At 43.6% G+C, this 21,971-nt stretch overlaps 1 protein-coding gene across 4 annotated transcripts in view; it reads left to right on the top strand.

Moving 5' to 3' along the window:
* LOC137868136 (diacylglycerol kinase zeta-like) overlaps positions 1-21,971 on the top strand; it is a 73,447-nt gene that overhangs the window by 33,043 nt on the left and 18,433 nt on the right. For 2 of the 4 annotated variants that reach the window (XM_068704682.1, XM_068704680.1), the window contains 8 exons: positions 605-667; positions 971-1,044; positions 3,449-3,560; positions 3,976-4,062; positions 4,174-4,286; positions 4,361-4,461; positions 7,995-8,074; positions 8,387-8,431. In XM_068704682.1, coding sequence (XP_068560783.1) covers positions 605-667; positions 971-1,044; positions 3,449-3,560; positions 3,976-4,062; positions 4,174-4,286; positions 4,361-4,461; positions 7,995-8,074; positions 8,387-8,431 — 675 coding nt within the window. The remainder of the gene's footprint in view (positions 1-604; positions 668-970; positions 1,045-3,448; positions 3,561-3,975; positions 4,063-4,173; positions 4,287-4,360; positions 4,462-7,994; positions 8,075-8,386; positions 8,432-21,971) is intronic. The other 2 variants (XM_068704683.1, XM_068704681.1) reach the window with 1 other exon arrangement.

Below are 21,971 nucleotides of genomic sequence, written 5' to 3'. Positions count from 1 at the left end.
AATACGTGATTAATACGTGATTACCATGTGATTAATACGTGATTAATACATGATTAATACGTGATTAAAATGTGATTAACACATGATTAATACGTGATTAATACATGATTAATACGTGATTAATATGTGATTAATACGTGATTAACACATGATTTACACGTGATTAATGCATGATTAACACATGATTAATATGTGATTAACACATGATTAACACATGATTAACACGTGATTAACGTGTGATTAACATGTGATTAACACGTATTAACATGTGATTAACACATGATTAATATGCGATTAATACGTGTTTAACACGTGATTAACATGTGATTAACACGTGATTAACATATGATTAACACATGATTAACACATGATTTATATGTGATTAACACGTGATTAAAATGTGATTAACACATGATTAACACATTATTAACACATGATTAATACGTAATTAACACATGATTAACACATGATTAACACATGGTTATTCCTGGATAATAATGAAGTGATGCAGGTTGAAGACTGGCTCTGACTGTACCTGAGACTGCACCCTGCTGTAGTTTTGGTGGTGACCTGTCTGATCTGTCTGATTGTGTCTCTCAAACAGACAGCATTCTCAGACTTCCTGATGGGAAGCTCCAAAGACCTGTCCAAGCACCTCAAGGTGGTGGTGAGTATCTGTCCATCAACAGTTTCATTTAGTCACTTAGATAAAAACACACTCACTCCATCTCTCTCTCTCTCTCTCTGTCTCTCTCTGTCTCTCTCTGTCTCTCTCTCTCTGTCTCTCTCTCTCTGTCTCTCTCTCTCTCTCTGTATCTCTCTCTCTGTCTCTCTCTCTCTCTGTCTCTCTCTCTCTCTGTCTCTCTCTCTCTCTGTCTCTCTCTCTCTCTCTGTCTCTCTTTGTGTGTCTCTCTGTCTCTCTCTCTCTCTCTCTGTCTCTGTCTCTCTCTCTCTCTGTCTCTCTCTCCAGTGTGATGGGACAGATTTAACATCGAAGGTTCAGGACTTGAAGCTTCAGTGTCTTGTCTTCCTCAACATCCCCAGGTAATGCTGCTCTCGCTATTATTTATTTATGTATATATAGATATATATATACACTGTGTGTGTATATATATATATATATATATATATATATATATATATAAATACACACACACACAGTACTATTGTTGCTGATGTCTACCACTAAACAGTGCAGGTTGAACTACATTCCTCAGTATCTCTTTTATCAATGAATCAGCTGTCCAGTAGTGAGGTAGTGTTTCCCACAGCTCAAGAACAGCAGAGCTTACTGCTGCGCTCTGATACAAGTACTTAATAATACCATTACAGTTCACGTTCTACTCTCATACAAACAGTAAGAACAATAAGAATTCTGACTGATTAAGTTAAACAGTTGAAAGAAATCTCAAAGATGAGACAACAAAACTCACTTAAAGGAGAACAGCTGGTCCACCTTCAGTGACCTGAGCCACCCTTCAGGGCTTCTTCCCTCCTTTTAACCAGCACGGGACAACAAACCCACCAACTAATACACTGCACACACACTGCTGTCACTGCTGACCTCATGCTCATCGTCACATACACCCTCTCTCTCCTCACTAACGCTACACTTCCCTCCATACGCTGTCTAAACCTGACCGGGTCTAGCACACTCTGTTCTCGTATGGCTCTGGGCTAGAAGGTCTGAGTCTGTGATCTGATGGACCTGAAGCGTCTACCACAGGGCAGCAGATCAGACGGATGGTGTCTTTTATTATGTTGGCTGCTCTACCGAGGCTGAACAAGTCCTCCACAGAGGGCAGAGAGCAGCTGAGGAAGCTCAGGAAGTGGAGTCGCTGCTGGGCCTTCATAGCTACTGAGGTGGTGTTGGTAGACCACGAGTGATCATCAGCGACAGAGTGGGTCGGGTCTACACTGTTGTTGGGAAGTCTATTTTGAGTTCTTTTGATTTTTTAAGGACGAGGTTGTTCTCTGAACACCACGCTGTTGGTCTTTGGACTTCGCCCCTGTAGACTGTCTTGTGTCCTCCTGAGATACGTCCAACCACAGCTGTGTTGGTGGAATGAGTGGGGCCCAGTCATGAGTGTTGAGGGTGTATAGCATGGGGCTCAACACACAACCTAGTGGGGAGCCGGTGCTGAGCGTAAGAGGAGGGTGGAGGCCTGGTCCAGCGGTCTGTGAAAGTCCTTGATCCAGAGGCAGGTGGGTTGGGAGAGTTCTAGGTCAGTAAGTGACTGAGTGTTCAAGGTGGGCCGGTACTGTGTGAAGAGCCGTGGCGATGGCATCCTCCGTAGACCAGGAGGCAAACTGGTACGGGTTGAAGTGGGAGGGAGGCTGGCTTAGAGGACAGACTGCAGGCAGTAGGGAAGGTGGAAGTAGACAGGGACAGGTTGAAGATTTAGTGAAGACCTAAGAGAGCTGGTCTTCTCTTATCGTCACACCAACAAGGCCTGCAGCTGTCCTCTGATTCAACACTCTGAGCACACTTCTCCCATCATGCTCCTGCAAGCTGAGGAGGTGCTGGAGGCACGACAGGTGGAGGTATGTTCTGTCACAGCTAACGGACGTGTGTCGGTCCGACGCCGAGAGTGACGACGGCCCCGTTAGCTGTGGTGTAATCACAACACATCCCCTCCTTTGGTGTCTAGGGCTTCTCAGTGAGGTTCTTCAAATCCGAGGGTTTTACAACGATGGACTATTTGTTTTTAAAGGAGCAGTGTGTAGGATCTAGTGTTTGCAACCAACTTAACGCTCCTCTAATCAGTCCTCGCTTTCCATGTGTGCAGAGGACTATGGTGGCTTTCTCTAGAACCAGTGTTCAGTGTGTCCATTCAGAGCTGCTGTCCTCTATGCCATATGGCGTAGAGGACCTGCTCCCTATGTAGATTTGGGTGATTCCTAGTTTTAAGTGATTATACACTAATGAAAACATAGTTATTAATTTTATATTCTGTTCCTGTGAACAGAGCTCCAGAAATGCTACATACTGGACCTTTTAAATGCTTTAGAAACCATGAATGAGAGTTTACAGGACATTGAACCTGTTTCCTCATGAACATGAGAGTTCACGGAGGTCGTCCTCCTGGCATGGTGGAGGCTGGTCTTTTTGATTCTTCACTTCATTTAGTTTGTTCCCTCTCTGGTGTTTCAGAGAATAAAGCAGCAGACAGCACATGAAGTAGAAACGCCTCGTTCATGCTCGGAGCCCGCCTTCTGCAAAGCTTCACGACACGGTGACGAGCACGAGTATCACCACAGCTTCAGTCTGCTGAGTTTAGTGCAACACCTGGTGCTGTTATTCTGTTATTTGGTACCAACTCTAGTGGATTCTTTGAGCGCTCTCTCATGCAAGCCTTTTCTGCCACATGCGTCTGTATAAGCATTAAAGAGAACTTCATAACGAGGTGTGTCTGATGATGTGTGTGTGTGTGTGTGTGTTCTTCAGATACTGTGCAGGTACTACACCTTGGGGAAACCCCAGTGAACATCACGACTTTGAACCTCAACGCCATGATGATGGATACATCGAGGTCATTGGCTTCACTATGACTTCACTGGTACGTAGCTCGCTGTGTACCCGGGGTAATAGAGTAGGTAAATAGGTTCATCCCTCACATCTTCTCCTTACATCTCACAATCACCTTTATTGGAAAGCTGTAGATTCACATACAAGGAACTTCCCTCATTTCAACAGCACATGCTCGTATTTGAACTGTATTTCCACAACCTTCAAAGAAAAAGTCAAAAGTATTTCCTGGTAGCTGGAACTGAGAACCAAGAATTCAAAAGTTGTATCATCATCTAAAGCGCTACTATCATGAGTTCAAAGCCATAATGATCAGTCTGCCACCAGAAAAACAGTATTTCATTGAGTCGTAGTGAAAGTGTGTGTGTGTGTGTGTGTGTGTGTGTGTGTGTGTGTGTGTGTGTGTGTGTGTGTGTGTGTGTGTGTGTGTGTGTGTGTATATGCAGGCTACTCTCCAGGTTGGAGGTCATGGCGAGAGGTTGAACCAGTGCAGAGAAGTCACCCTCACCACGACGAAACCTCTCCCAGTACAGGTACATATTGTCCATACGCACATCTGTACAACCACAGTACGTAACATCTGCCCAGTAACGATGACTGAATACTGAAGCAGTGTGGGTATGATTGATTGAAATACTTGTTAGGTGGATGGTGAACCGTGCAGACTTGCTCCCTCTGTCATCCACATCAGCCTCAAAAACCAGGCCAACATGGTGCAGAAAACCAAACGACGGACCTCACTACCACACCTCAACGAGTAAGTCACACACTCACAACCGCCAGAGACCCTGATGTTCAGCTTCTAATGATCACTCTGTGTGTTTGTGTCAGTCAGCAGCCGGTCCCAGAGAGGCTGAGGATCAGAGTCAGCAGGATCAGTATGACAGACTATGACGCTCTGCACTATGACAAGGACAAACTACGACAAGCATGTAAGCAAACACTCACATATGCACCGCCAAACACTCACGTATGCGCCGCCAAACACTCACGTATGCACCTCCAAACACTCACGTATGTACCTCCAAACACTCACGTATGCACCCCCAAACACTCACCTATGCACCGCCAAACACTCACCTATGCACCGCCAAACACTCACGTATGCGCCGCCAAACACTCACGTATGCACCTCCAAACACTCACGTATGCACCGCCAAACACTCACGTATGCACCTCCAAACACTCACGTATGCACCTCCAAACACTCACGTATGCACCGCCAAACACTCACGTATGCACCTCCAAACACTCACGTATGTACCTCCAAACACTCACGTATGCACCCCCAAACACTCACCTATGCACCGCCAAACACTCACGTATGCACCGCCAAACACTCACGTATGCACCTCCAAACACTCACGTATGCACCGCCAAACACTCACGTATGCACCTCCAAACACTCACGTATGCACCTCCAAACACTCACCTATGCACCGCCAAACACTCACGTATGCACCTCCAAACACTCACGTATGTACCTCCAAACACTCACGTATGCACCCCCAAACACTCACCTATGCACCGCCAAACACTCACGTATGCACCGCCAAACACTCACGTATGCACCGCCAAACACTCACGTATGTACCTCCAAACACTCACGTATGTACTGCCAAACACTCACGTATGCACCGCCAAACACTCACGTATGCACCACCAAACACTCACCTATGCACCACCAAACACTCACGTATGCACCACCAAACACTCACGTATGTACCTCCAAGGCTTTAATGGAAATGTGTTATTGCATTTTTAAATCAAAGCTCACACAAGCTGATATCAAATACTGCTCATGACAGCATAAAACAACTATAAAGCAACAGAAATATATAGGCTGAAATACATAATACTGTCTGTCAACGTGATATTCATTTGAACCATATCATCCAGCCATAATCGTACCTCAGATGATTTCCAGATCAAACAATACAGTTAGTGTTTAGTGAGGGTAGAGTTGGTCTACAGCAGGCGTATTCATCTGAAAGGAACAGGTTATATGTTCATATACCAGATCACAGGTCAGTGATGTGTGATATGAGCTGCAGGTCCATGGACCCTCATGACAGCAGCATCTTCAGGCTCGAGAGGGAATCTCACTGCTTGATGATGAGAAGGTGGAGCAGTGATGTGAAGGTCAACAGGATGATGCTCAGCTGCCTCTTCATGCTGCATCTCAGACGCTCCTCAGTGAGAGATGTCTGTGATTTACATAGAGCACTCTCATGGCTGACATCTCAGCAATATAGAGCGGGGAAGCTTCTGTCTCTGTCATTACAGACAATTACACTCACATGCAGTCAGTTAGTTCATGTCAGCGCCGAGTTCTGACACCGGGTGGCGCTCTTCCCTTTTACAACATTGTACCCAGAACGCTTTAGAACCCTGTAGACGACTAGTGTAAATGTAGACGTGGTTCTCTTTGTTTCTGTGTGTCGCCTATCATATAAATGTACTGTACAGGGTTAGAATCTGTAGTTCCTTGATGAAAACTTATATAATATTTCACACTAATTCATATTAATGATCCACAATTCCCTTTTTTCAATATAATATGAAATGTCTATTGGTATTAAATGATGTTCTTAATTTCCATCATTTCTTACCTCATCCTTTGTTCTTGCTATCTGAACTTTGAGTTGTTTCTCATTATGCAAATCAATCCCTGCTCTCAACTTGTGGATGTGTCACTCTTGGGGAGATGGTAAAAATATGCACAGTGGTTATATCATCTCACTGTGGCTCTGTTCCACCCTGAACATGGATCGAGTGGAGCGATGATGCATACAGAACTATCATTCTATACTGTAATACAGTCCAACCATCACGGTTAACTTGTTTGTCTGACCAACAAGAGAACGTAAAGTCACTCAGAGATTTACAGAAACAGAGCCAGAGACAGTCCAGCATTAGGATCTAATTAATCAGTTATCAGAATGTCTACCCGTCGATTTTCTGCTGCTCCTCTAATTGGACAACGTCTTTAAATGATTCGGCCCATTTTACATTTTGTTGTCTCATTACAACAACTTTCTGTGAGCTCTCTTCCCAAACATGCGTGGACCAACAACCAATGAGTTGCTCCTTGTGTGCCACTATACATGGTCATCCTCAAGGCGAGTCCATGAAATGAATGCAGGCGTTGTGTGGTGATTGTTCCAGAACACATGTGATGAAGAACCTGTTATCTCTGAGTGAATGGACCACACAGTGAACAGACTCTTCTAGAATCTCTCTTCTAACCGGACACTCCCAGAGCCGGTTGTCTTCCGCCCTGAGACAGACGCAGTGGTTGTCTTCCGCCCTGAGACAGATGCAGTGGTTGTCTTCCGCCCTGAGACGGACGCAGTGGTTGTCTTCCGCCCTGAGACGGACGCAGTGTTTGTCTTCCGCCCTGAGACAGACGCAGTGGTTGTCTTCCGCCCTGAGACGGACGCAGTGGTTGTCTTCCGCCCTGAGACGGACGCAGTGTTTGTCTTCCGCCCTGAGACGGACGCAGTGGTTGTCTTCCGCCCTGAGACGGACGCAGTGGTTGTCTTCCGCCCTGAGACGGACGCAGTGGTTGTCTTCCGCCCTGAGACGGACGCAGTGGTTGTCTTCCGCCCTGAGACGGACGCAGTGTTTGTCTTCCGCCCTGAGACGGACGCAGTGGTTGTCTTCCGCCCTGAGACAGACGCAGTGTGTGGTATCAGTGAGAGCTGTGTGTGGGTTCAGCAGCTCTGATGTTCATCCAGCAGTGTTGGTGCAGCCGGCCTGACGCCTCAGGGGAGCGTCTGTTGTTTCTACGACCGCCTTGGTTAAGCTCTCTTAAGAAAATAAAAGACAGCAAAGTTAACTTGGCGCTGTACATAAATCCTCATTTTGAGGTTCTGGGCTAGACAAGCGTGTCACACACGAGGTGGTATCTTGCTTTAATTAGACTCCACTAGCACCGGTGGGCTGCATACACACTCATAGAACAGGAGATGTTTTTATTCACTGTGATGTTGAGCAGAGCATTTCAGTGACTGTGTTTGTTGATCTGCGTTAGCTTCCTGTGTCTAGCTCCGTACTGACCAGTCCCACTTCTCTGCTCTCAGAGTGGTGTCTCTGACTCTCTCTGCTTCTGATCTTTCCTATAGGCTGTTCCTTTCTGTCACAAATAGGACGTTCTCATCAAATACACCAGTATCATTATCAGCATCAAGACCCTAACACATTTCACCTAAATATTCATTGGCAAGTTGTTGTTGGTGGTTCACAGTTTGAGTCCTCAGTAGTCTCCGTGTTGCTGGTTGTCCTCACTACCATATCTGTAATTAGACTCAGGTGGAGTCCCAGGTCTACGTCGGGCCCTTCTAGATGACCAGAATTCAAACCAGCAGCATGTACGGGCTCCTGAGGGCTGGACTAGAGAACCACTGTATAAGTAGATATCAAAGAGCTGCTGGATAATTGTCTTGTTCCTCTGTATCTGCAGCCATTCCTCTGGGACTGATTGTGGTTTCTGGTGACAGCGACTTAGAAACCTGCAGAGAACACATCCAGCGTCTACAGGAGGTAAGGAGGAGGGAGGGCATGCTTCTGTGTCACTGCATGGAACATGTGGAGCTATGTGTGCTTAACAAGGACTTCTTACTCATTTGTAGAATTGCTGAAGTTTATGTTTTATACATGACACAGATATGCAGAGGCACACATTCAGACCGCAGTGTCGTGTTGTGTTTCAGTCTTGTTGCATTGTGCCGTCCATGAGAATGGCAGGTGCTGTAGGAAGGCAGTGGCTCACTCTGATTGGTTGAGCCAGTTTGAGTTGTGAAGGCTGTAGACGCTCTCCTGTCTGCTCTGCTAAGCTCCCGTCTTCCTCTCTAGGACTTCTGTTCTGTCCAGCTCTCCTTCAGAAGCTTGGGACTGCAGGTTGGTAGTTTGTGGTGTGTTTTTTGTTTGGCTCAGAGGCACGCGGGAAACTAACAGCTTCAATCAATCAATTCTAACAAGCAACACTTACTGAAATATGATGTTATCGCACCGAGGAAATGGTAATATTTAAGGAAAAAATGATGATTCTGTCTCTCCCAAAGTTCTGATTTACACCACAACTACCACAGCCCCCGGTCATCCCAGAGCTAACCATCATTAATAGAAGTAACAGACTACTCTGCTAATACCGCTGCACTTCTTTCAGGCTTGTTTACAGTCGCCTCTTTTTGAAGTCAATCCATCAAAGTCATGAGTCAAGCTTCCTGTCTGAGTCCAGTGGTGGATTTTGGTAGAAAGGTTCTATCTGACACCGGTGCTGATAGCCAGGGGGAGTGATTGACAGCTGAGACAGAAGTCTAGTTAAAGAGGGCTCTTAATGTTTCACCAATATGAAATCCTGCTTTGAATTCCTCCAGCACGCACGCACACACACACACACACACGCACACGCACAAAATTCTAAACAAACACCCACACACATAAACAGAACACATTCTGTACTCTAGGGGATACAAAGTACAGCATGTGGCCAGTAACACATTACACAACACAATATGTGCACACAGATACTGTTTTTAACAGGAGCAGGAAAAAATACACTACCATTTAGCTGGTCCCATGTCATTAAGACGACATCGGGTAGAATTAAAATGTGAAGTGAGAACAGGAAATATCAGAACACTTTTTAAAACCTTCTCATCAGTACTCATTTACCCACGTAGTGTATTTAAATAGTGTTTCACTTAAAGAATAACTTGGTTTTTATTTCTGTCGTCTTCATTCCTATCAGTAATAATAATATTGTACTCATCAAGTTAATAGCTGAGAACATTCAATCTACCAGCTAACAGGAGGGAGGAGAATGGTGTCAGGACTGGGACTGACACCAGAACTGCAAGTGAGTCGTTAATCACGTTAGTCAAGTGAATCGTTAGTGTCGTAAGTCAAGTGAGTTGTTAGTCACGGTAGTCGTTAGTGTCGTTAGTCACGGTAGTCGTTAGTCACGGTAGTTGTTAGTGTCGTTAGCCAAGTGAGTCATTAGTGTCGTTAGTCACGTGAGTCGTGAGTCACGGTAGTCGTTAGTGTCGTTAGTCAAGTGAGTCGTTAGTCACGGTAGTCGTTAGTGTCGTTAGTCACGTGAGTCGTTAGTCACGGTAGTCGTTAGTGTCGTTAGTCACGGTAGTCGTTAGTGTCGTTAGTCAAGTGAATCTTTAATGTTGTTAGTCAAGTGAGTCGTTAGTCACATGAGTCGTTAGTCACAGTAGTCGTTAGTGTCGTTAGTCACGGTAGTCGTTAGTGTCGTTAGTCACGGTAGTTAGTGTAGTTAGTCAAGTGTGTCATTAGTCAAGTGAATCGTTAGTGTCGTTAGTCACGGTAGTCGTTAGTGTCGTTAGTCAAGTGTGTCGTTAGTCATGTGAATCTTTAGTGTCGTTAGTCAAGTGAGTCGTTAGTGTCGTTAGTCAAGTGAGTTGTTAGTCACTGTAGTCGTTAGTGTTGTTAGTCACGGTAGTCGTTAGTGTCGTTAGTCACGTGAGTTGTTAGTCACTTGAGTTGTTAGTCACGGTAGTCGTTAGTGTCGTTAGTCACTTGAGTCGTTAGTCACAGTAGTCGTTAGTGTCGTTAGTGTCGTTAGTCACGGTAGTTGTTAGTGTCGTTAGTCACGTGAGTCGTTAGTCACGGTAGTCGTTAGTGTCGTTAGTCAAGTGAGTCGTTAGTCACGGTAGTCGTTAGTGTCGTTAGTCAAGTGAATCTTTAGTGTTGTTAGTCAAGTGAATCGTTAGTGTCGTTAGTCAAGTGAGTTGTTAGTCACTGTAGTCGTTAGTGTTGTTAGTCACGGTAGTCGTTAGTGTCGTTAGTCACGTGAGTCGTTAGTCACGGTAGTCGTTAGTGTCGTTAGTCACGGTAGTCGTTAGTGTCGTTAGTCACGTGAGTCGTTAGTGACGGTAGTCGTTAGTGTCGTTAGTCACGGCAGTCGTTAGTGTCGTTAGTCAAGTGAATCTTTAGTGTCGTTAGTCAAGTGAGTCGTTAGTGTCGTTAGTCAAGTGAGTCGTTAGTCATGGTAGTCGTTAGTGTCATTAGTCACGTGAGTCATTAGTCATGTGAGTCGATAGTCACGGTAGTCGTTAGTGTCGTTAGTCACGTGAGTCGTTAGTCACAGTAGTCGTTAGTGTTGTTAGTGAAGTGTGTCATTAGTCATGTGTGTCGTTAGTCAAGTGAATCTTTAGTGTCGTTAGTCAAGTGAGTCGTTAGTCAAGTGAGTCGTTAGTCACGGTAGTCGTTAGTGTCGCTAGTGTCGTTACTGTCGTTAGTCAAGTGTCATTAGTCAAGTGAATCGTTAGTGTCGTTAGTCACGTGAGTCGTTAGTCACGGTAGTTGTTCGTGTTGTTAGTCACGTGAGTCGTTAGTCACGGTAGTCGCTAGTGTCGTTAGTGTCGTTAGTCAAGTGTCATTAGTCAAGTGAATCGTTAGTGTTGTTAGTCACGTGAGTTGTTAGTCACGGTAGTCGTTAGTGTTGTTAGTCACGTGAGTCGTTAGTCACGGTAGTCGTTAGTGTCGTTAGTGTCGTTAGTCAAGTGTCATTAGTCAAGTGAATCGTTAGTGTCGTTAGTCACGTGAGTCGTTAGTCACGGTAGTTGTTCGTGTTGTTAGTCACGTGAGTTGTTAGTCACGGTAGTCGCTAGTGTCGTTAGTGTCGTTAGTCAAGTTTGTCATTAGTCAAGTGTGTCGTTAGTCAAGTGAATCTTTACTGTCGTTAGTCAAGTGAATCTTTGGTGTTGTTAGTCAAGTGAGTCGTTAGTGTCGTTAGTCAAGTGAATCTTTAGTGTTGTTAGTCAAGTGAGTCGTTAGTGTCGTTAGTCAAGTGAGTCGTTAGTGTCGTTAGTCACGGTAGTCGTTAGTGTTGTTAGTCACGTGAGTCGTTAATCACAATAGTCGTTAGTGTCGTTAGTCACTTGAGTCGTTAGTCACGGTAGTCGTTAGTGTTGTTAGTGGCGTTAGTCAAGTGTGTCATTAGTCAAGTGTGTCGTTAGTCAAGTGAACCGTTAGTGTTGTTAGTCAAGTGAATTGTTAGTGTTTTTAGTCAAGTGAATCGTTAGGGTCGTTAGTCACGGTAGTCGTTAGTGTCGTTAGTCAAGTGTGTCGTTAGTCAAGTGAATCGTTAGTGTTGTTAGTCACGGTAGTCGTTTGTGTCGTTAGTCAAGTGTGTCGTTAGTCAAGTGAATCGTTAGTGTCGTTAGTCACGGTAGTCGTTTGTGTTGTTAGTCACGATATTCGTTAGTGTTGTTAGCCAAGTGAGTCGTTAGTGTCGTTAGTCACATGAGTCGTTAGTGTCGTTAGTCACGGTAGTCGTTAATGTTGTTAGTCAAGTGTGTCGTTAGTCAAGTGAATCGTTAGTGTCGTTAGTCACGTGAGTTGTTAGTGTCATTAGTCACATGAGTCGTTAGTGTCGTTAGTGTTGTTAGTGTCGTTAGTCACGGTAGTCGTTAGTGTTGTTAGTCAAGTGTGTCGTTAGTCAAGTGAATCGTTAGTGTCGTTAGTCACGGTAGTCGTCAGTGTTGTTAATCACGGTAGTCGTTAGTGTCGTTAGTGTCATTAGTCACGGTAGTCGTTAGTGTCGTTAGTCACGGTAGTCGTTAGTGTCGTTAGTCAAGTGAGTCGTTAGTCACGATAGTCGTTAGTGTCGTTAGTCAAGTGAGTCGTTAGTCACGGTAGTTGTTAGTGTCGTTAGTCACGGTAGTCGTTAGTGTCGTTAGTTAAGTGAGTCGTTAGTCACGATAGTCGTTAGTGTTGTTAGTCACGGTAGTTGTTAGTGTCGTTTGTCACGGTAGTCGTTAGCTACGTTAATAGCCAGTCAGTCCTGATAGTCAGTCAACTCTACTGAAGTGGTTCTGTTGTTTCCCTGACACATCCAGTAATTCTAGAATCACGCCCAAATCACGGCGCTGCAGCTTTAGCTTCAGTAGTAGAAATACATTGGGAGGCTAACTAATTAGCTCGCCGGAGTTGTGCAGTTGACCGCGCATACGGGGTGACCCGTGAGTTAGAAAAGACGTGATCTCAGACTGGCTGCCCTGTACGTCAATCAAGTGGCAAATGTGATCTACCCGCACTACCTCCGTCGACGTATTGGGCGCCCCTGTTCTAGACGGAGACTCAGAGCGTCATAGTTTGATGAGTCGGGCCGCTGACCAAGCGTTGGTATTCCAGTTGGGAGTGAGAATGTGTTGTTCAATGTCACAAGAGTTGGTAGAAATGTATGCTGTCTCCTTGTGTCCTCGGTGATATATCATAGCTAAAGAACTAAAGCTGAAATGAATGTACTTTCCAGACAACATCACGTCAGTTTTGTTTTTGTTCCTCTTAAAGGACATACTGTAGATTGACGTCACTAACATTATTTTCAATGCTTACTTTTGCTTTAGTTTATATAATAATATAATATATGATATAATAACCCTGGATGTGACGGCGCCTGTCGCTGTATTGAGATACGGAGCGAGCTTTGAAAGAGACCGCTTGGTACTGAGTTAGGTTCCTCATATCACTGCCCTGCTTTCATGTGCTTGGGTCACCCAGTCAAAGGACGTGAACCCATTGCTGTCAATGTGTCCTCAATGAAAGCTGTGGCCCTGCATGAAGTTATTGACTGGAACACGTCTTAACATCTGGTCCTGATGTATCATGTGAGAGAATCATCTCCAGCTCACCACAGCCCTCCAGCTCTTCTGCCACTGTGGCGTGGAGGAGAAAGGGCTTTAGACCTTTGTCTTGTGTCTGATGCTAAATATCACATGAGTATTGCAGCGCTATCCATTATGGTCCTTTCATGTTCGCAGTCATTATGGAACATCTTCCTAATGGAGGCCTGTGCTTGAAAGGCAAAAGGCCATTACTTTAACAGATAAATGAAGCCAGCAATGTTCCAGATTACACGTCTAAACAGGACTATATTCAGCCAAACTCAGCCCAGACACTGGCTGGGACAAAAGTACAACTGTGAGTTTGTCTTTTGTACTTCAGACAACATGATTCCAAGTGTGTAGTCATTAATGTCTTAGGATAAACAACTAAGAGACACTATGAATATTCTTGTGCTTTTTGAATTTTTCTTCATCATTAAATGTACATTTCTTGTTAATGCTCATATTTTTCTGACCAGCATGTGCAGAGGTGGCAGGATAGTCACAAACTGACATAGACACCGAGCCGTGTCTGTTTGTAGCACACTTGTTGATAACGTAGTCATTCTGTCTACTTGTTCTCTCACACTTCATGAGATGCAGAGACACATCATCCGTGATGTAACCTTGGGTCATTGTCAGCATCATTCTGTGTTACCCAGGCCGTCCAGAGAAGCTTTAAAGCCCTGCAGAGGGACTGGGCAGTGAACTTCAATGAACTTCAATGAACTTCAATGAACTTCAGTGAACTTCAGTGAACTTCAATGAACTTCAATGAACTTCAATGGACTTCAACGGTTCAAAGTGTGCCCGACACCCTCAGCTGCCGTCTTCTATCACTTTGGTGTACTTTCTTGGCTTTCTTGCTCTCAGAGGCCTTCTCTTCCAAGTTGATTCTAGAGGCACCTCCTTCACCTGATGAAGAAGCTGCCTTCCTTGCTGATAAGATGATGGTATCAGATGGCATCTGCCCTCCCAAAGGCTCTCTAGATAGCAACTCTGGATATGCAACCATGACTAGGCCTGGTCCACAGAGTCCTGTGCCCTTGGTATCCTTGGAGACTTTTATTTGTAAAGAGTCATTATACAGCGCACCCTTTCTTGGGTAACCAAGAACTCCTCAGTCAGTCTGTTAAAGGGGAGCTTGATCTTCATGTCACCTCTGTCAGCGGTGACTTGCTTGTATCCACTGTGGTGGGGGGGGGGGTGCTGGACACCTCACTTTGTCAGGGGCCTCTTCACTCTGATAACTTACGATGAACAGGTTCACTCAAATGATGCATCCAGTGATAATCCACTTCTCTAGCTAATGTTACATTGATGCTGTTGTCAGGTTTAAGCTCTTCTAGCCCAGAATCCAGTTCATAATCTAGCCAGGGAACTGATGTCTCAACCAGCTGGTCTGGTATAAACCATGGAGCAGTTGTAAGGTCCAGCCAGCTGAACAACCCGGCTCCTTGGTCTTCCCTGATCTAACCTGGGTGACCGACAACCCCTGATAACACTCAACTGATCTAGTTCTTATCAGTGTCACATTTGGCTACTACTTGGTCCACCTTCATCAACAAAAATACCCTCAAACCCACACTCACACCGCAGGGTGACAAAGACGCACAGATTAGTTTCCCACACGTGTCTCAGCATGTTACAGCATGATGCATGGATATCGTTTGTGAACGTTTAGTGACTTTACAATGTGTATGGATTGACTTTGTGTTCCAATGTGCTTGTGGTATCCATATTCTGTTTGTGTGTCTGTGCCACGTTTATTATATTATGAGCTAAATGTGTATCAGAATGTGGATGTGATTCACTCTGTTGCTTCAGAATAGCCTTTTATTTTGTATTATTATTTATTATTCCTTTATTTAAGTGCAGGGTTAGTCAGGTAGTCTGCTCAGAAGAGGCCTGAGAACAAAGTGACAAAGACGATTCATAGTCCACTTCTAATGTTGGAAACGTCCTTTAGTGTTGTATTCATGATAACTGGATTATTCAGAAAACACGTTTCACAGTTTTGTTCTGTCACAGGATCACACAGAAAATCTAATTATACGTGTTATAAATTAAACTCAAAGAGCTTGTTACTTTTGAAACTGAATGGTGACTTACTGAATCACTTTGATCTCTTTACTATCAAGACTTTCTCTTTTCATTCATAATGTACCCTACTAATTCAACATTTAACCATGTCATGTGATATGTTACTTCAGTAAATATTATGAATAATATAGAAAATATTACTGGTACCACTACAGGAAATTACAGATCAACATTTAATATCCATTAATTCACATTATAGACACCACTGACTATCCTTTTATTAGTTTGACCACAATTACGCAGATTGACGGTACAAGGTCCAGACACGTCCGTCCACCTGGTCTGGACTTCCTGTCTGTTTCTTTTCTTTCTTCTGTGTGGCTGGGGATGCTCTACTGGGACACTCTACTGGGACGCTCTACTGTGACGCTCTACTGTGACGCTCTACTGTGACGCTTTACTGTGACACTCTACTGGGACGCTCTACTGGGACGCTCTACTGGGACGCTCTACTGTGACGCTCTACTGTGACGCTCAACTGTGACGCTCTACTGGGACGCTCTACTGTGACGCTCTACTGTGATGCTCTACTGGGACGCTCTACTGTGGCGCTCTACTGGGACGTTCTACTGTGACGCTCAACTGGGACGCTCTACTGGGGGTAGAAGGAGGAGGAGAGGACACAGACACCAAATGTTTGATTGTCATTCGATCCGACAACTTTATAAAGACTCGGTCACAAGAATTCTGATGCGTCTCACTTACTTTCTGAGAGGATGAGAGCGAGAGGATACGAGGTGACGGGGAGGAATTCAGTTTTATTAGTATAGCCCAATATCACAAATCACAATCCTCAGAGCATACTTGAAACCACAGCAGCAGTATGCAAAGGTACTGATTGTAATGGCATAACAATGTTATTATAGCAGCAACAAAATTAATATGTTCATTCATTTAATGTTTAAAAGAAGGCTACTCATGATGTCAGATCAAGTGTAGGGAGACGCAGCTCAGGGAGGTGTTGATGACCGGAGTAGAGGGTTCTGTGGAGATGTGTGAGGACCACGGCAGGTTGTTGGTGATGCTCATTCCCAGGAACTTAAAGCTGATAGATAACGTGCTCCACTGATGTAGACGGGGGTTTGTGTCTTCACCTCCTTCTTCCTAAAGTCATTCAGCTCCTTGGTAGCTCAGTACTTAAGTGCATGTAAATGCAGTGAATGTGGAAGTAGCTAATGCTCTTGCTTTAGGTGTGTGTTGCTGTGGATGACAGGAAACGCTGTGTTCTCCTCATGTGGATGTCACGCACCCACATCCTTCATTTCACAATGAGCTTTTCATCTTCCTCTTCAGGAGCAACACTAGCTCTGTACATGTTATTTTTAACAACAGTTTCTTGTTTTTATATAGGTTAGATCGCTAACACTAAAAAGGCAGCTCATGAGTTGTTGTCAGCCTTTGTGTTGCATAGCAACCAGATGATGTAACTCATCGTTTGATCTCCTGTTCTCTGGTGACTGCTGATGCTCACTGGTGCAGTTCAGATTAATGAGAAGTCATTTTCTGATAATGACTGAATACGGTTAACTTTTGTTGAACTTATTGTGGTATATATATAGAACATAAATTCACTGTGTGGCCAGAATGTTTTTTTACAATCAAATGTGAAGCCAAGCAGTCATTATTAGACAGGTGTGAGTGGTGGTGGATGGGTCAAACAAACAGGACTTTCACCCAAGAAACGTGACGCTGTTTGTGTCCTGTGTGGAACAATTGCTGGTCACGTCGCTACTCACGCAGATCACGAGAGCCGCTAAGACGTAATGACTAACGACTTGTGAAAAGCTACTCAAGTGACTAGCGATTGCCTAATGGCTAACAGGACTTACGACTTACGTGACTAGCGACTAACGTGACTAGCGACTCACGAGAGCCGCTAATCACGTGAGTCGCTAGTCACAGGAGTCACTAATCACGTGAGTTGCTAGTCACAGGAGTCACTAATCACGTGAGCCGCTAGTCACATAAGTTGTTAGTCACCTGAGTCATTGCGCTTTAGCTAGTCACATAGGTCGCTAATCAAGTGAGTCGCTAGTCATGTTAGTCAGTGACGTTAAGGTCAACCATGCTTTTACTAAACCTAACGACAATAGTCAAGTAAGGAGTGGAAAGTGAAACATCCAAACGTGACACTAGAGGAGTACCTGGTGCGTCAGTGTTTGAAGCTTCGAGTCACTGACCTAGCGTTGGTATTGAAACAGTTGAGGATGTGTTGCACCAGCAAGTTTACATACAGGTGTGTGAAATCTGAGCTGCACCTCATTGTGTTTGCTGTGTTTTGCTAGGAAGCAGCTGTCAAAGCTCTGAGTGCAGGAAAGCTCTGCAGGTATCAAGATTTACTCACTCCAACTTAGTTTCTTGAGCTGCCAGTGACAGGTCCTTTTTCCTGATGGGCATAAGCAACGAGGGCATAGCTGGCGTAAAGCGTAGCTACTACCTGCCCTCACAGCCTGGGCTATGTGTGCACCTGTACACATGTTGTGGACTTGTGTCAGTATGAACATGTGTGGTCCATTTACTGTTTTCTGAGTCTGAAGTGGAATTTACAAGCTTTTATTATGGATCTTACTCGAGCCAGTAACTGCCAGGCTTAAGCAATATGGTCATTGTTGCTACTGTACGCTAGTGTGCAGCTGCTGGTGTGTGACACATGGTTGTTGTGCTTGGCTCAACTTATTGCAGGTGCAATTGACAGCAGCATTTCCTCGTATGCATTTAGTTTCATTGACATTTCATTGATTTTTATATCCCATGTGTGTGTATATATATATATATATATATATATATACGTATATATATATATATATATATATATATATATGTATATATATATACGTATATATATATATACGTATATATATATTCATATCTATATATATATATATATATATATACATATATATATATATATTTAACATATATGAAATCTATACGTCACGTGTCCTCCATTGTTGGTGAACATTGGAGAAGAAGGGTCCCTGGAGGGACAGGCGGACTGCTCTTCCAGGCTGACGCTCCTGATTGAGACACACAAGGCTTACAAAGCTTCTCAATGTGACAAAGAACTCAAAGTTTCCGTGTAAGAAGACAAACAGGAGTGAAACCAGAAGAGACGGGAGAAGAAAGAAGGTGAATGGAGGAGTCATTCAGTCAGACGTGTTCAGCTTTTCATTCGGTGTTTGTAGGTTTTCTGTGAACGCCTGCCGGCGTTTTACTGTTCAGACTGCTGGCGGAGTCGACAGCGGGATTAGATAAGTACAGACGCACAGAGAGAGGGAGAGTAGGAGTGTTTACTTCAGCCGGCCTCTCTGTCACAGTCTGCATGAAAGACTTTCAGTTTGATGGGAAAACATCTTCACTTTCTTTGGCTTGTTTTCCTCCTGTCACGTCTGTTAGAAGGTGACTTTTCTACATTCAGTCTAAACTAAAGTTGTTTGCTTTGTGTTACACTGAAACATTGATTGTCTGCACATTTGACCAGTTTTCTGAAGAGTTAAAGATTTGATTCCAGTCACTCCTCTTCTATAGCAGGAGACCAGTGAGTGACCGTCTCATTTTGAACAGTTAGCTTTTGCTCCCTGTTCTCAGAGCAGCAGCTATTCGTTCATAATAAAATACTGTTCAACATCTGGTTCAGCTGAGGAAGAGCAGCTTAAACATCAGATCATTTTGGGATATTTCTCCACAATTATCACAAAGTTTGCTCTCCTCCTCCTGCTGGTGCTTTTATTTTGTTTTATTTCTTTATTTTTAAAACGGAGTTTGAGAAAATAAAATGATCTCCGTCCAGACTAACACGCCTGAAAACGTTCACGTACACTGGGCATGATGGTGGGTGTCATGTAAACAGGAAGTAGATTGGTTGCTTATTTAAAATAATACGACAGAGTAATAAGTCTTTAATAATGAAAGGTCGTGTTTGATACTTAAGCTCTTCTCTAAAATCTTCAGACACAGTTCATGGAAAGTTTTAAAAGTTTTATTTTTCAAACTTAGAGCAAGACCCGCAGCGTTGTAACTCTCTCTCTCTCTCTCTCTCTCTCTCTCTCTCTGTCTCTCTCTCGCTCTCTCTCTCTGTCTGTCTTTGTCTCTCTGTCTCTCTCTCTCTCTGTCTCTCTCTCTGTCTTTGTCTCTCTGTCTCTCTCTGTCTTTGTCTCTCTCTCTCTCTGTCTCTGTCTCTCTCTCTTTCTCTCACTCTCTCTGTCTCTCTCTCTCTGTTTCTCTCTCTCTCTCTCATCACATCTACTTTAAAATCAACACTTACACATAACAGTTTACTAGATTATGATCCATAAATGTGGTGAACACTCGTCTCTCTCTCTCTCTCTCTTTCTCTCACTCTCTCTGTCTCTCTCTCTCTCTCTCTCTCTCTCTCTCTCTCTCTCTCTCTCTCTCTCTCTCTCTCTCTCATCACATCTACTTTAAAATCTTACACATAACAGTTTATAGATTATGATCCATAAATGTGGTGAACACTCGTCTCTCACTGGTTCTCTCGGTGTCGTCGTGTCTGTTCTCACTTGTAGCTCTGCTGAAGTCTCTGTCTACTAAAGAGCATTTACTGCTTTTGTTCTTTTACAGTTTATGTGTGGACTTCACAATAGTTGTGCAGAACAAAATAAGCATTAATAAGAACAGGAAAGTTCTCCGTTTGTATCAGACTTTAAGTGAACAACAGCTGCTAGTAAAGACAACAAGGTCAGCCACACCTGTAATCAGTCGTCCGTGTTAAATTAACCTGGTAGTCGATCGGTAATCAAGGCTGTTGTTGTTGGTGATTTTCCGGGAAAGGGTCACGTGATAGGAGCGTGACGAATCAGGGAAAGACACGTCATGACTGCTAAGAACCAATCAAGTAGGAACGCGGGAGTCTACGTCATCATTTCTAAACTTATGCGTTTACGGTGTCCACACTAGTCGGCAACCCCGGAGTTTTCAGACTCCTCCGTCCTCAGTGGTCTGAGACTCTGGTGTAGTGTAGACGCTCAGTGTGGACATGGCCTCAGACAGCTGTACGCTCGTGAAACCTCTGCTCTCTGATGTTTTGTGTGTCATTCCCAACCAATAAGATGCCGGGCGTAGTGTTGACCAGTGAAATGATCCGTCCTGTTGTTGGTATGGTTCTTGACAGCCGGTTACTTTTTAACAGCGTTAATCCACTTCTGCCCCCAAGGCTTTAGAAGGACGGTTGTTAAAATGTATAAATATTAGTGCTGGGCAACGATTACAATCTTTAATTGCGATTAATCTCATTGTTATGCGCAAAATTCAATAATGAATTTAAAAGTAGTGTATTGCGCACTTTTGTTTTAAAGTACTGTTCTATGAACAAAAGTACAATAACATTTGGTTTGAAACACTTTAAACAAATCAGGGTTTTTTTAACAGCAGTATTCTTTAAACAGTAGTTAAAATACAGTTATAATGATTCTGATCATAGATATTCAGCCGGTGTTCACAACTTAATTTTCATGTGTAATAGATGTAATTTAAAATGTACGCCATGAAAACTGAAAACCTCTCTACGTCATGTTTTTATGTTTGTTAAATTCTCAGTAGGATAACTAAATGATATGCTTATTATACATATTCCAAACAAAACAACTAAAAAAATTATTTAAACGAATCACTTATGTTTTGCTTTTTTTGGTCTGACACATATTGCTGATTATACTGTACTATGTGTGGTATTTGTTATAAATGTAGTTGGTACATAGAGTGATAAGAAGCTGTACTTGCAGGGACTTAGGACCCAGGGGAATGTAGGTGGAGCATGGAACGTGGAGGGAGTCTGTACGGGTCTAACAGACTCAGGACCTTCACCCAGGAGACTGCTGTTAATGTCTACGTTGATTCATTTGACCTTAGCTTTGTCATGTGACTAGCAGTTTCATAATATCAGACTTATTTTACGTAATAAATAAATATACTTCTTTTAAACCAAACCACAAGCTTTTTACTAAACCTAACCAAATGCTTTTGTTGTGAAAGTAAACCGATGTTCGAAGTTTATTTTGAAAAGACTCCTGCAATAAAGCCTCCAGTACCTTCATTGAGGTAGTAATGTTGATTCACCTTTATGGTCGTGTTATTGTCCATCGTGCGAGCGTCGTTACATACGTACAACGCAGAGTAGAACACACAGCTTCCATCACTAATGTTGAATCAACACCTCGTGGGTTATGAAGGGAGGATACAGCAGAGCTTCATTAGTTCTAGATAGAAGGACACAACAGTGTGTACAGATCAGAAGAACATGCAGCAGACACCACAGGACACAGCACACATCAATACAGCTGGACCAGCACAACAGTTAGTCCTTGATCTGTGGACAGACAGAGTCTTTGGTCGGAGGATCTTAGGGGTCTGACTGGGTACGGGGGCAGGAGTCCACAGATAGAAACATGGTTTTCAACATTTAGTGGTGTGTAAACAAAGAACACGGTTTGAAGCTTCCGTCTACAGCTAACAGGGAGCGGGCATCTCACAAACATGATGTCTGCTTTTTGATCTTGTTCAAAATCTTGCTGCAACATTCTGTGCTAATTGGAGACTGGATGAAGAAAAAGATGAGAGTGATACCAATAAACCAAAAGTTTCTGTAATGAGGAGATTGGATATGAAGGTTTGGACAACTTTCTCCAATTCTCTTGTGCTGTCAAACGTTATAAATCTGATATATGGGTTTATTAAAG

The sequence above is a fragment of the Cebidichthys violaceus genome, unplaced genomic scaffold (genome assembly GCF_023349555.1).
Source record: "Cebidichthys violaceus isolate CVI_PGR_0920_01 unplaced genomic scaffold, fCebVio1.0.p SCAF_98, whole genome shotgun sequence".
In the NCBI taxonomy this organism is placed as follows: Eukaryota; Metazoa; Chordata; class Actinopteri; order Perciformes; family Stichaeidae; genus Cebidichthys; species Cebidichthys violaceus.
Note: the sequence above shows the minus strand (reverse complement) of the source record. Positions and strands in the feature narration are given on the sequence as shown.